Source organism: Molossus molossus, unplaced genomic scaffold (assembly GCF_014108415.1).
Source record: "Molossus molossus isolate mMolMol1 unplaced genomic scaffold, mMolMol1.p scaffold_m16_p_16, whole genome shotgun sequence".
NCBI lineage: Eukaryota > Metazoa > Chordata > Mammalia > Chiroptera > Molossidae > Molossus > Molossus molossus.
In genome coordinates this window covers 2,146,197-2,159,342 of record NW_023425351.1, presented here as the reverse complement: position 1 = coordinate 2,159,342, position 13,146 = coordinate 2,146,197, and the positions used below count along the sequence as shown (strand labels likewise).

The 13,146-nt window shown below is 44.9% G+C and overlaps 1 protein-coding gene across 4 annotated transcripts; it reads left to right on the top strand.

The window, feature by feature from the left end:
• The first annotated feature begins 2,004 nt into the window (after positions 1-2,004).
• RBIS (ribosomal biogenesis factor) lies at positions 2,005-13,146 on the top strand. Of its 4 annotated transcripts, none has more exons than XM_036264431.1 (4): positions 2,005-2,075; positions 10,844-10,960; positions 12,657-12,887; positions 12,981-13,146. In XM_036264431.1, the coding sequence occupies exons 2-4, from the start codon at positions 10,847-10,849 to the stop codon at positions 13,050-13,052; spliced, it is 417 nt and encodes a 138-aa protein (XP_036120324.1). In that variant the 5' UTR covers positions 2,005-2,075; positions 10,844-10,846; the 3' UTR covers positions 13,053-13,146. The 4 variants fall into 4 exon arrangements, with proteins under 4 accessions (XP_036120324.1, XP_036120326.1, XP_036120325.1 ...); XM_036264433.1 differs by having other exon boundaries at positions 2,033-2,059; XM_036264432.1 differs by lacking the exon at positions 2,005-2,075 and adding an exon at positions 2,234-2,354.

Sequence of the window (13,146 nt, the reverse complement as noted above, 5' to 3'; positions counted from 1 at the left end):
GAGAAGGGGCAGAGGGCCAGGAGGACCCGGACTGTACAGAGGTGCCCTTTGAAATAAGACCTGAGAGGTAAGGGAGGAGCCTTGCAGACACTCAGGGGCCATGATTACAGGACAGGGAGAAAGCAGTGGGGGTGGGGGTCAGAAGGGGCCACAGAGCAGGCACAGGCCCTTGTAACTGCTCTGGCTTTTACTCTGGGTGATGTGGGAACATCGGAAGTCTGGAGTTGAGGGATGACGTGATCTGATCACCTTCAGCAGGATTCCTCTGGCTGCTGGGCTGGGTGGAGATGAAAGCAGGGGAACCTACTGCCTTGTCCAGGTGAGACAAAGACGATGGGGAGCTAGGCCAGAACCCAGTCATTGCTGGTGGTGCGCTTCCTCTCCATGCTTTTGTTTTCCAAATTCCCACAAGGACCCTTCATGATTGTTCTCGTCTAGGAGGAGGAAGTCTGCAAGGAGCAAACGTTTGTTTTTTGCTTGTATTTATCATAATACAGACACCCATGCAATTCTTAGCAAAATTCCAGCACCCTGGGGTTGTTCTCAAACAACACTGACTGTCACAAACTGTTGACTTGGGTCTGTGCAGATATAATTTCAACTGAAAAAGGAAATCACTGCTGAGCGTTAGACAGTGTGATTGTTGTCAGCTAAACTTGATAATTACAATGCAAAGTGTCTTTTCATTTTCTTTTTCTTTAAACACTGCTGGGGTCCAGAGTGTCAGATGCTAATTTACCAACACACGTCCTTCTTTGCCCTGGCCAGTTTTCTGGGTTTCAAACATGCCCCTGCCCACTGTTTCACAATTCCTGTCATTTTAAACCGTGACTCCCATTTCAATCAGGCACCCTAACAAACGCGAAAGGATTTCAGGTTCCCTTTGGGCATTTTTATGGCCCCTGTGATAGGCATCTGACCGGTCTCAACCTTCAGCATTTGCTATGTTCGGGTCTGGAATGTCCAGGCATCTGGCCAGGAGAGCACTCTGGATGAAACCGGCTTTCTTGCACTGAAAACATGTTTGTGGAGCAGAGACAACAGAAGTGTTCCCGCAGGTGTGTCGTCACGATGACTCAGCTTCAGAGTCGGTTTCTGGGGCTCCAATCCTGGCTACTCCTGAGGTCGCAGGGCCCGTGCACATGAATGGGAATGCGGACTGGGTGGGACACAGGCGAGTCAGGACCGGCGTGGGGCGGGGACGACTGCAGACCAGAGGCCGCACGGCGTGAACCGTGGGAACTGCAGAAAACGCAGCGAGCACAGGTGCACCTGCGACTGGCCCGCGAGTCACGCCCCTTCCCTGGAGGGTCCCCGCCTCCCACGCGGCAGTGCGCGGGCGGGGCCGACCCCGACTCCTCTAGGAGGTCCGCGAAGGCCGTGGCGAAGCACGTGACTGCTCACCTCGGCGCGGAGGCCCGGGAAGCGCAGGCCCCTTTCTGGACCTGGGCCCGGAAGGCAGAACCGGGACGTGCGCGCGCAGACTCACACCGCGAGGCTCGCTCCTCCGCGCTCGGAAGCTCGGGCTACGGTGGACACCTTTTAGGGCCCTGCGTGCCTGTCGTCCCACACGTGGCTTGAAGCAAGGAAATAGCCTGGAAAAGGCGCTCCGACTCCCCGCACGTGGACGGCCCCGGGCTGCGAGCGCCCTCTCCCGGGCCCAAGAGCAGCGGCCAAACGCCCGGCTGGGTTTTGCCCTGGGGGCGGGTCGTCACTGTCTCAGTGGCGATGCCCCAAGCTATAGAGTGGGCTCTGTGGGCGGGACTACGTCAGGGGGCGGAATTACGTGCATTACGTTAAGTGGGCGGGCTTGAGTACCACCAGCCTCCGAGGCAGGGACTCCGCGCAGTGTGTAGGGGCTACGGCCGGTGGGCGGGGCTTGTCTGTCATCAGGCCGAGTCACCAACGAGACTTCGCATTGTGGGAGGGACTCCGCTCGGTGGGCGGAACCACGACCTAGGGGAGAAGTTTAATTGGCTGCTTCCTCCGGAACTTCCTGGGTCCTACGCCGGCCTGTGGCGTGTCCTAGAGCAGAAGCGACTGCGTGAGGGTGTCAGAGGTGCGCCTGGGGAGAGGTCGGTGAACTTTTCGGGGCCGGGGCAGGGCTGGCGGGGCTCGCGCTGCTGCTGCGGGCGGTCCGCGTCCGCTGTGCACTCTCCGGCCGGTGGGCCTTGGGCCGGGGCCAGGTTGTGGTCGCGTCTGTTGTCATGGTTTCCACGTGGCTGTCAGGGGTATTCCCTGTACCCTCAACTAGGGTATTACCTCTCCAGGAACCTGCCTGTGAGGGGACCTGTGACTATGTGTCTGTATGTATCACGCGTACGGCACTTCTGGGCCACACCTGGAGCATAGTGGTAATTGATTAATGAGTGGTTGGATTTTGGTTACTGTTGGATTTTAGATCATTTAACTTGGCGGGATTTATTATGTGCGTTTTCTTCCATAATAATTTCTTTTCCATCGTGTTCGTTATTTTTAAGTATTAAGTACTGCTGGGGTCGAAAGGGTTGGTGTGACGTACTTTCCTGAGGCCCGACGTGGAGGATGTGCTTCAGGGGAGAGGTACAGTGGGAGCACAGGGAAGGCAGCCGGCACGGGCACGTGTCTTCAGAGACAACAGGCTGAGCGGGTGGGTGCCAGTGGAGACTAGCAGGAGAGTGGCAGATGTATTCCAGCAGCAAGGGCTGGGCATATTGCTCCTTGTGCCTTGGAGGAGCCTTTGACATTGGAAGGTTCAGTGCACCAGATAGTAAATACTTTAGAAAAGCATCCATAAGACAGTACATACTCGAATGGATAAAGTTGTGTTCTAATAAAACTTTATTTAGAAAGAGAGGTGCCTGAACTGATTTGGTCCTTAGGCATAGTCTGCCCAAGCCCATGGTCTATCCAAATAGACCTAGGGACTGTAGCAGTCACCCAATAAATATTGTCATATTTTCGTATTGCATTTTTATGTATACAGGTTCAGGCAAAAGTAGTTTTGCAATTGCCTGCATGGAAAATAATACAATAATTGATTAATAATAATACAAGAATAAACTTTCACATACTCACAATTGTAAAGCTACTTTTACCCCACCCTTTATAGGAGAGGCCATATCCCACAACTAGATCTGGCTTTGAATCTAGGCATTCCCTAATGACTGCCAGGGTGGCAGTGGGCATATTCACTTCCCTTTGCATCAGTTTTTTTTTGTTTTTAAATCTGTAAAATGGGGATAGATAGTACCTCCCACAAAATGTGGTGAGTAAATTACTCAAAGCACATAAAATGTAAGCATAGTACTGGTACACATAGTAAAAGCTCAATGAATCTTATCGGTTAATATTTAGACATTGTTCCTCACATGTATTGTTAAAGACAGACTGGAGAGATATGTTCAAGGTAGAATGTTCAGGGGTAGTGTGTGTTTAGCTATAGAACAAAGACTATATGAAGTTTTAAGGCAAGAGCCATGAACAGAGAGGTGACTTGAAAGTAAGTTAAGGGAGGAGGGAGGCAGGAAGTGCAGGATTAAAATCTGATTTTGAGGCGGGGCACACAGGAGAGGAAGTGGGGCAAGTAGACAGGAATGAAAAGAAGGGAGTCAGCCCTAGGGTGTGATGGGCACCAGAGTGGCACAGTAGCATGTGAACTAGCAGAATAGGGGGGTGATGGTTAACTTGGTGGGATACTGCAGGGAGCTGAAAAAGCAACTGTGTTATTAACGATTCAACTAGCAGAAGTGAATGTGGTGCCTCCTATGGGTCAGGTGCTGGAAATGCAGAAAAGACTTACCTATTCTGCACTCCAACAGTAGAAAATCTAAAGGGGGCAAAAAGACAAGGAAATAATTTAATACGTGCAGCAACTTTAAAAATAACCAGCAGTAAGATTGTTCTTGTTATTGTTGAAAGTATTACAGATGTACCCCTTTTTTCCCCATTGACCCCCTCCTTCTTCCTCCCACAACCCTCCTACCTTCCCCAGCCTAGTGTCCCTGTGGATTGGATGTGCTTATATGCAGATAAGTTCTTTGGTTTACCCCTGCCATCCCTCTGAGGTTTGTCATTCTGTTCCCCACTTCCATGATTCTGGATCTCTTTTGATCAACAGCTTGTTTTGTTCATTATGTTCCACAAATAAGTGAGATCATGTGGTATTTGTCTTTCTCTGACTGGCTTATTTCACTCAGCATAATACTCTCCAGGTCCCTCCATGTCATCTCTAAGGGTAAGAGATCTTTCTTACAGCTGCATAGTATCCATTGTGTAAATGTACCACAGCGTTTTTATCCACTCATCTACTGATGGACACTTGGGCTGTTTCCAGATCTTAGCTATTATAAATAGTGCTGCTATGGACATAGGGGTACATATATATATTCTTTCTGATTGGTGTTTCAGGCTTCTTAGGATATATTCCAAGAAGTGGGATCACTGGGTCAAATGGCAGTTCTATTTTTAAATTTTTGAGGAAACATCATATTGTTTTCCATAGTGTCTGTACCAGTCTGCATTTCCACCAGCAGTGTACTAGAGTCCCCTTTTCTCCACACCCTCGCCAGCACTTGTTTGATTTGTTGATGGCAGCCATTCTGGCAAGTGTGAGGTGATATTTCCTAGTTGTTTTAATTTGTATCTCTCTGATGATTAGAGATGATAAGCATTTTTTCATATATCTCCTGGCTTTTTGTATGTCTTGTTTGGAGAAGTGTCTATTCAGGTCTTCTGCCCATTTTTAAATTGGATTGTCTTTCTTTTAAAAAAAAATTTTTTCTTTATTGATTTTAGAGAGAAAGGAAGGGAGAGGGAGAGAGAGAGAGAGAGAGAAACATTGATGGAAGAGAACATTGCTTGTCCACCTCCTGCATGCCCTTCACTGGGGATTTGGCCCACAACCAGGGCATGTGCCCTGACCAGAAATTGCACTGGCGACCTCTTGGTACATGGTTCGATACTCAAAAACAGAGCCACACCTGCTGTTTGTCTTCCTTTTGTTGAGTTGCATGAGAACTCTCTATATTTTGGATATTAACCTTATGCGATGTATCATTGGCAAATATGTTCTCCTGGAGAGTCGGTTCACTTTTCATTTTGATGCTTGTTCCTTTTGCTGTGCAGAACTTTTAAATTTGATGTAGTCTTCATTTATTAATATTTTCCCTTTTTTCTCTTGCCCTAGGTGATGTATCATTGAAAATTCCACTACATATGATGTCTCAAATTTTTCTGCTTGCATTTTCTTCTAGGATTTGTATTGTTTCATGGGTTATATTTTAGTCTTTTACCCATTTTGAGTTTATTCTTGTGTATAGTGTAAGTTGGTGGTCTAGTTTCATTTTTTTGCATATAGTGGTCCAATTTTCCCAACACCATTTATTGAAGAGACTGTCTTTTCTCTATTGTATGCTCTGGCCTCCTTTGTCAAATATTAATTGAGCATACTGTCTTGGGTCGATATGTGGGTTCTCTGTTCTGTTTCATTGATCTATGTGTTTGTTCTTCTGCCAGTACCAGGCTGTTTTGATTACAGTGGCTTTGTAGTATAACTTGGTATCTGGTATTGTGATCCCTCCCACTTAGTTCTTCTTTTTCAAAATTGCTGTGGCTATTTGTGGTCTTTTATGGTTCCATATAAAGTTTTGGAGTGTTTGTTCTAGATCTCTGAAATATGCCATTGGTACTTTACTAGGGATTGCATTGAATCTGTAGATTGCTTTGGGGTACTATGGATATTTTAATGATGTAGATTTTTGCAATCTGTGATCATGGTATATGTGTCCATTTTTTTATTTCTTCCTCTATTTCTTTTTTCAATGTCCTGTAGTTTACTGAGAACAAGTCTTTTACCTCCTTGGTTAAATGTATTCCTAGGTATTTTATTTTTTTATGTTGCAGTGGTAAATGGCAATTTTTTTTAGTTTCTGTTTCTTAGTGTTCATTATTGGTGTATAAGAATGCCATTGATTTCTGGATGTTAATTTTGTATCTTGCTACTTTGCCAAATTCATTTACTAAATCTAATAGATTTTTGATGGAGTCTTTAGGGTTTTCTATGTACAATATCATGTCATCAGCTAATAGTGACAGTTTCACTTCCATCTTTTCAATTTGGATCCTTTTTATTTTTCTTCATGTCTAATTGCTGTGGCTAAGACTTCTAGTACTATGTTAAATAAGAGTGACACAAATAAGAGTGTTCCTGTTTTTAAGGGAAATACTTTTGGTTTTTGCCATTGAGTATGATGTTGGCTGTAGATTTTTCATATATGGCCTTTATCATGTCAAGATATGATCCCTCTAGTCTCACATTGCTAAGCGTTTTTATCAGAAATGGGTGCTGGATTTTCTCAAATGCTTTTTCAGCATCTATTGATATAATCACATGATTTTTATCTTTCATTTTGTTTTGTTTATGTTTATTTATTGATTTGCGAATATTGTACCATCCTTGCATCCCTGGGATGAATCCCACTTGGTCATGGTGAATACTTTTTTAATGGATTGATGGATTCGATTGATTTGCTTTGCTTATGTTTTGTTAAGGACTTTGTCATCTATGTTCATCAGGGATTTGGGCCTGTAGTTTTCTTTCTCTGTAGTTTCTTTATCTGGTTTTAGAAGTAGAATTTTGCTGGTCTCATAAAAAGAGTTTGTAAGTCTTCCTTTTTCTGGAATTTTTTGGAGTAGTTTGAGGAGAATGGATGTTCTTCTTTGAATGTTCAGTCAAATTCCCCTGTGAAGCCATGCGCGGGCTTTTGTTTGCTGGGAGTTTCTTAATTATATCTTCAATTTCCTTAGTTGTTATTGGTCTGTTCAAGTTTTCTGTCTCTTCGCAGTTCAGTTTTGGGAAACTGTGATTTTAGAAATTTGTTCATTTCACCTAGATTGTCCAGTTTGTTGGCGTATAATTGTTCATAGTATTCTTTAAAAATCCTTTGTATTGTTCGGCAGGTGTGGCTTAGTGGTTGAGTGTTGACTGATACACCAAGAGGTCGGCAGTTCGATTCCTGGTCATGGCACATACCCAGGTTGTGGGCCAGAAACCCAGTGAGGGGCATGCAGGAGGCAGCCGATTGATGTTCTCTGTCATTGATGTTTCTCTCTCTACCTCTCCCTTCCTCTCTCTCTCAAAATCAATAAAAAAATAAAATAAAATTTAAATCCTTTGTGTTTCTGTAGTGTCAGTTGTTATTTTTCCTCTTTCATCTCTGATTTTATCTGGGTCCCCTCTGTTTGTTGATGAGTCTGGCTAAGGGTTCATCCGTCTTGTTTATCTTTTCAAAGAACCAGCTCTTTGTTTCACTGATGTTTTGAATTGTTTTTGTTTTGTTTTTTTTGTTTTTGTCTCTATGGTGTTTATTTCTGCTCTGACCTTTACTATTTTTTTCCTTCTACTTGCTCTGGGTTTTTCTTTTTGTTTACTTTCTAGTTCTTTAAGTTGTAGGGGTAGATAGTCAATTAGAAATTTTTCTTCTTTCGTCAGGTAGGCCTGTAGTACTATGAACTTCTCTCTCAGGACAGCTTTCGCTGTGTCCCATAGATTTTGTGTTGTGTGTTCATTTTCTTTCTTTTTTTTTTTGTGGTACGTGCCCCTAGCAGAAACCGAACCCTGGACTCTCTGGTCCGCAGGCCAATGCTCAACCACTGAGCCAAACTGGACAGGGGTGTGTGTTCATTTTCATTGGTTTCTAGGAAGTTTTTAATTTCTTCCTTGATCTCCTTGGTAACCCATTCATTGTTTAATAACATTGCCATTTAGCCTCCATGTGTTTAAATGTTTTTGTGTGTTTTTATTGTAATTGATTTCTAGTTTCATGCCGTTGTGATCTGAGAAGATGCTCGATATGATTTCAGTCTTCTTCAGCTTGTAAAGTCTTAGTTTGTGTCCTAACATATGGTCTATCTTTGAGAATCTCCCCTGTGCACTTGAGAAGAAGGTGAATTCTGCGGTTTTGGGATGAAATTATCTGTAGGCATCTATTAAATCCATTTGATCTAGTGCATCATTTAGAGTCTTTGTTACCTTGTTAATTTTTTTGTATAGAGGATTTATCCAGTGATGTCAGTGGGGCATTGAAGTCCCCTGCTATGATTGTATTGCTTTCAGTTTCTCCTTTGAAGTCCTCCATAAGTTTTAAAATATATTTTGGTGCTCCTATATTGGTTGTACATATGTTTACTAAGGTCATATCTTCCTGTTTGATAGATCCTTTCAATATTATATTGTGGCCTTCTTTGTCTCTAGTTATGGCCTTCATGTTGAAATCTGTTTTATCAGATCTGAGAATTGTTACTCCGGGTTGTTTTTTTCCTTTCCATTTGCTTGGAAATTTTTTTTTCATCCGTTCACTTTCAGCCTATGTGAGTGCCTATGTGTTTTGTTCTGAAGTAGCTCTCCTGTAAACAACATATATATGAGTCATGCTTTCTTATACATTCAGCTACTCTGTCTTTTGATTGGAGCATTTAACCTATTTACATTTAAGGTTGTTATTGATATGTACTTATTTATTGCGGCTATGTTTCTCTCCCTATTTCTTCTGCTTATTACAGCAGTCCTTTTAACATTCCCTGCAGTGTTGTTTTGGTGCTAATATATTCTCTTGGCCTTTTATTTTTGTCTGGGAAGCTCGTTTATTTCACCTTGTATTTTGAATGATAGCCTTGCCTGATGGAGTAGTCTTGGGTTCAGATCCTTGTTTTTTTTTTTTTTTTTTTTTTTTATTGCCTTGAATACTTCATGCCATTCCCTTCTGGCCTGTAATGTTTCTGTTGAAAAATCAGCTGATAACCTTATGCGAGCTCCTTTGTAAGGTAGCCTTTTGCTTATTTCTTGCTGCCTTTAGGATTCTCTTTTTGTCTTTAACTTTTGGAATTTTAATTAGTATGTGTCTTGCTGTGGGCCTCTTTCACTTCTTCTTACTTGGGACTCTCTGTGCTTCTAGAACTTGTATGCCTTTTTCCTTCTCCAAGTTAGGGAAGTTTTCTGTCACTATTTCTTCAAATATATTCTCAAACCCATGCTCATTTTCTTTTTCTGCAAGTACTCCTATGATGTGTATGTTGTTATGTTTCATTTTGTCCTAGAGTTCTCTTAAACTTTCCTCCTGTTTTTTTTTTTTCTTTTTGGTTCTTGTATTGGGTGATTTTTTTCTACTCTCTCTTCTAATTCACTGATCTGATATTCTGCTTCCTCTACTCTGCTGGTTATACCCTCCAATGTGTTCTTTATTTCTGCTATGTCATTCTTCATTTCCATTTGGTAGGTTTTCATTTACAATTGGTTGATTTTTATTGTTTATATCTTTACTCCTGCTGTTGGGCTCTTTACTCATGCTGTTGAGCTTCCTCATAATCATTACTCTGAATTCTACCTCTGATAACTTGCTTAATTCCATTTCATTTATCACATCTTTCATAGAATTCTCTTGTTCTTTCATTTGGGATTTGTTTCTTTGTTTCACCATTTTGGCTGTCTCAATGTGTTTTAGATCCTGCCAAATTTTCCCTGTGGGTGTTGGTGTTCCACTGATTGTGGCCCCCTCTACTGGATTTGGATGAGTGTGGGAGGACCCATGTTAAACACCACTGTTAAGTCTTACTTTCCTGGGTAGATTCGCAGACCAAGCAAGGATTCAGTTATCCTCTAGCTTTTGCCTGCAGGATATTAATCTCAATTACTTTATGAGCCTGAGGTTGTAGCCCACTGCTGAATGAAAAATCCCTCAGGTCAATAGGGTAAGAGGATTTCCAGTGGGTGAAGCAATTACTTTCTCCTGGGTTCAAGTTGCTTTGATAAACTGGTTTCTGTGGTGTGTACTTTTGGCTCAGCATGGAGGTCTTGGCCTCTGCCTTCACAGCTCATACCCCAGAACCACAGGGTGGTGTTAAATTCCCGAGGAAGGGGCAGTTGCTTCTCCCCCAGACTAAAACAGGGCTACTTGACAGAGATGGCTAGTGAAGCTGTGGGGGAGGGGCTCAGCATAGGAACTCAGGCCTCAGCCTTCACAGCTCAGTCCTCAGAGCCATGACCCACAACACAGAGCTGGTTCCAAATTTCAACAGGCTTCTTTTTTTCTCCCCCTCTGCTTGCTGGAAGACTAGCTGTTAATGAGCCTCAATTTGCATTTGTCCAGCCAAGTGGTGTTAAGTTCCTAAGGGAGGAGCCGTTGCTTCTCCCCAGGGCTTTGGGAGGGGCTCTTTGAGTAAGATGGCTTCTGTCCTATTATGGAGTAATCCAGCATAAAAGTCCCAATGTCCTTCCCAGCTGTCTCCCCTGTGCCATAAACCCCTGACTCTCCTCACATAGTTCCAGTCCAGTGTGCCCTCCCTCTGCCGGAGCCCAGGGAGAGTGGCTGTAGCTGATTTTGTGCCCTGCCCCTTTAGGGAAGTGCTGGTGTTCCCAGTTCCTCTGCTCTTGTGATTTCCTCACCCAGGTGTTATGTGGGAGCCTTTTCCTGCTCCACCCTTCTATGCTATGGAGCCGGCCTGGGGTTTTAACCCCCGACTTCTCGGGAAACTGCTCACAGCTAAGACAGCCGTCAGCTGCTGCCCATGGGCACTCAGCCAGCCCTCTTGCACCTCCACACCTCCTACCAGGCTCGATTTGGTTATAATCCCTGGCTTTCCATCCCTGGTTATAAGCATTCTCTCCAGCTGCTCTTCAGGTGTTTTACCCAATGATTTATCTTTATTTTGGTTGTGACTCCAGTTTGGTCCCGGGAGACAGTCTGTGTCACTTCCCTTTGCTCTGTTGCCATTTTCAGATCCTTGGTACCTGTACTCTTCAGACTAAAATGGACTGACAGTCATAAATGTGGGCAGCTTAACTGAGCTCCTGTTCTTTCTCTTCTAGACAATGGCCAAGAACAAACGAAGAGGGCAGAAGTCCAGGAATGTATTTCACATAGCCAGCCAAAAAAACTTTAAGGGTAAAAGTAAAGCAAAACCAGTTACCACTCATCTAAAGAAGGTGAGCATTAAGCACCCTGACCTTAGTGTTTACAAGCAAAGCATGGTGGTGATGCTCCTGGTGAGCTGAATGGTTTTATTTTAAACAGGTTCTTAGCCTTTCGTACAAGGGATTTTAAAGATCTGTTTTAAAAAATCAAGAAAAACAACCCTTTCTTGAATACAGATGCACAATAAGAAAAAAAATGCAAACGTGTGAGGCTGCAAAGAAGTTGGATGGCTTTCCTGGAGCACAGAAACCGCCTGTGGTGTCAGAACTGCTCTGAACTCACACATGGTTAAGAACCTGTCAAATGAAGATAAAATATTGTTTCTCCACATGCAAAATTTGACAAGTTTATCTTTTTTGTTTTTACTTCAAAATATTTGGGAAATGGGAAATTTCTTCATCAAGATATAGTCGACTCCTCAGGAAACTGTTCAAGTGGTACATGGCATCAGCTCTCTGGGGCTTGGTGATGACCGTCCTAGTCCACAGAAGTGGACCATCTATTCTTCAGTTTTCATGAAGTAGTTGAGCTCAGTTTTTTGCGGAGCAGTTTTAGGACTTTGGAAATGCTGTAAAGGAAGCAGAGCTAGATGATACAGTGGAGGTTTGGAGCAACAATTCACATGGAATTTTCCTCAGAGTAGACACTGTAGCCAAGACCTGAGTGACCAGGAGCTCATGATGCAGGGTGTGTTCCAGGCAGAGGACAGCAAGGCCCACGTTATTCCATTAGCGGGGAGTACTGGGCACCGCATGCATGCTCGCGGGGCTGGTGAAGGGAGGGCGTGGGCGGGGGGCGGAGAGGGCGGCGGGTGGAGGGAGGGTGGCGGGTGGCAGATAGGTGTGCACTCCCACAGAGGAGCCTGCCTTGGGGCGGGGGGGTGGAGGAAGGTGGCCATGTAAATGGTCAGTTGCAGTGTGTGACCGTGGACTGAAAGTGAGCCGCCCACCCAGTGTGGTTTCTCAGGCTCCAGTGAAGTCTGCCAGCTGTTTGCTGGGTTGCTCAGCCAGTGTGACTGCAGGAGAGAAGTGAAGAGTCAGGAATGTTAGTGGTTCGTGCAGTAATGGTTGGGGATCTGTGCCGGGTGAAGGAGAAAGGAAGGGCCGGAGAGTGAAATGTGACAGAATTGGAGGCTTCGGTGGGATTTAAGAACCGTGAGGGGACTCGGGGTACGAGGACAGGAGGTGAGGACCTGGAGATGACGAGGCCATAGGAGTTGAGCATGCTGAGCAGACCTGAGGGAAGTCTGAGCCAGGGTCGGAGATCTTTCATGAAGGGGCAGGTCCTCCTGGAGCTGGCAGGTGGCAGCAGAGGGAGGGCAGCAGGGTCCCGAGGCGTCAAGTGCACAGGGGCTGAGACTTGTGACGGAGACATGGGAGATGGAGACATGGGAGACGTGGCTTGAGAGCTGCAGGAGGGTTCAGACGCGGGGCGGGCTGCGGTGGCTGAGAGGTGTTGTGAGGACGCTGCGTGGGATGCGGGCTCCTGGCTTCCCCGGCGACGGTGACAGCTGTCCTCTGGGAAGAGGGAGCTGTCCTTTGGCCTCTAATTAAACCAGTGGAGTCAGGATATGGGCATTCCACAGAATTCTCGTTTAAAAACAGAACCTTTTTGTTAGAGTTGAGGTTTAATAAGGTCAGATTAAGGTTGAATATATTATCCAACATGGTTTTGAGATGACGGATGAGTGTTTTCTCTTTTTGAAAGATAAACATTGTGAACGAGGTGAAGGTCAGGAGGATGAACGCAGCGTTTGTGGACATACAGAAGGAGCTCGCTCACTTCTCCACGGGCCTCTCCCTCGAGCCTCCACACAAGCAGCTGCTGCGTAGGGGTCACGCTGCTCATGGACCGAAGGCTGGTCATGCGAACCCCGAGTTTCCAGAGCCTTTAAGGGAAGTGATTTCGGCACTTGGCTCTGGTGTGCGTGGCTGTGCAGTAAGTACAGCATGTTCATAACGTTGTGAACAGAATGTCATTTCTGTGCCCTTCCACTGCCCACGCTTCACCCACTGACACTCTCCTCCGCAGGCTCCGCAGAAGGGCCAGGAGAACCAGCCTGTGGACGTTGACGAAGCCACATGGTTAATGGCTCAGCTGTGACACGGTGGCAATGCATCCAGTTCCCCCAGAGACCAAGCAATTAAAGGTTTTATAAACTTTATTTTTTAAAAATCTTGTTAATGTACAGGCATTG

What these genes read in the sequence shown, in the direction of transcription:
- RBIS (XM_036264431.1), top strand. Translation starts at nt 10,847, where the DNA reads ATGGCCAAGAACAAACGAAGAGGGCAGAAGTCCAGGAATGTATTTCAC. An exon ending in TTACCACTCATCTAAAGAAG is followed by an intron (nt 10,961 to 12,656) that starts GTGAGCATTAAG and finishes TCTTTTTGAAAG; the next exon opens with ATAAACATTGTGAACGAGGT. An exon ending in CTGGTGTGCGTGGCTGTGCA is followed by an intron (nt 12,888 to 12,980) that starts GTAAGTACAGCA and finishes TCTCCTCCGCAG; the next exon opens with GCTCCGCAGAAGGGCCAGGA.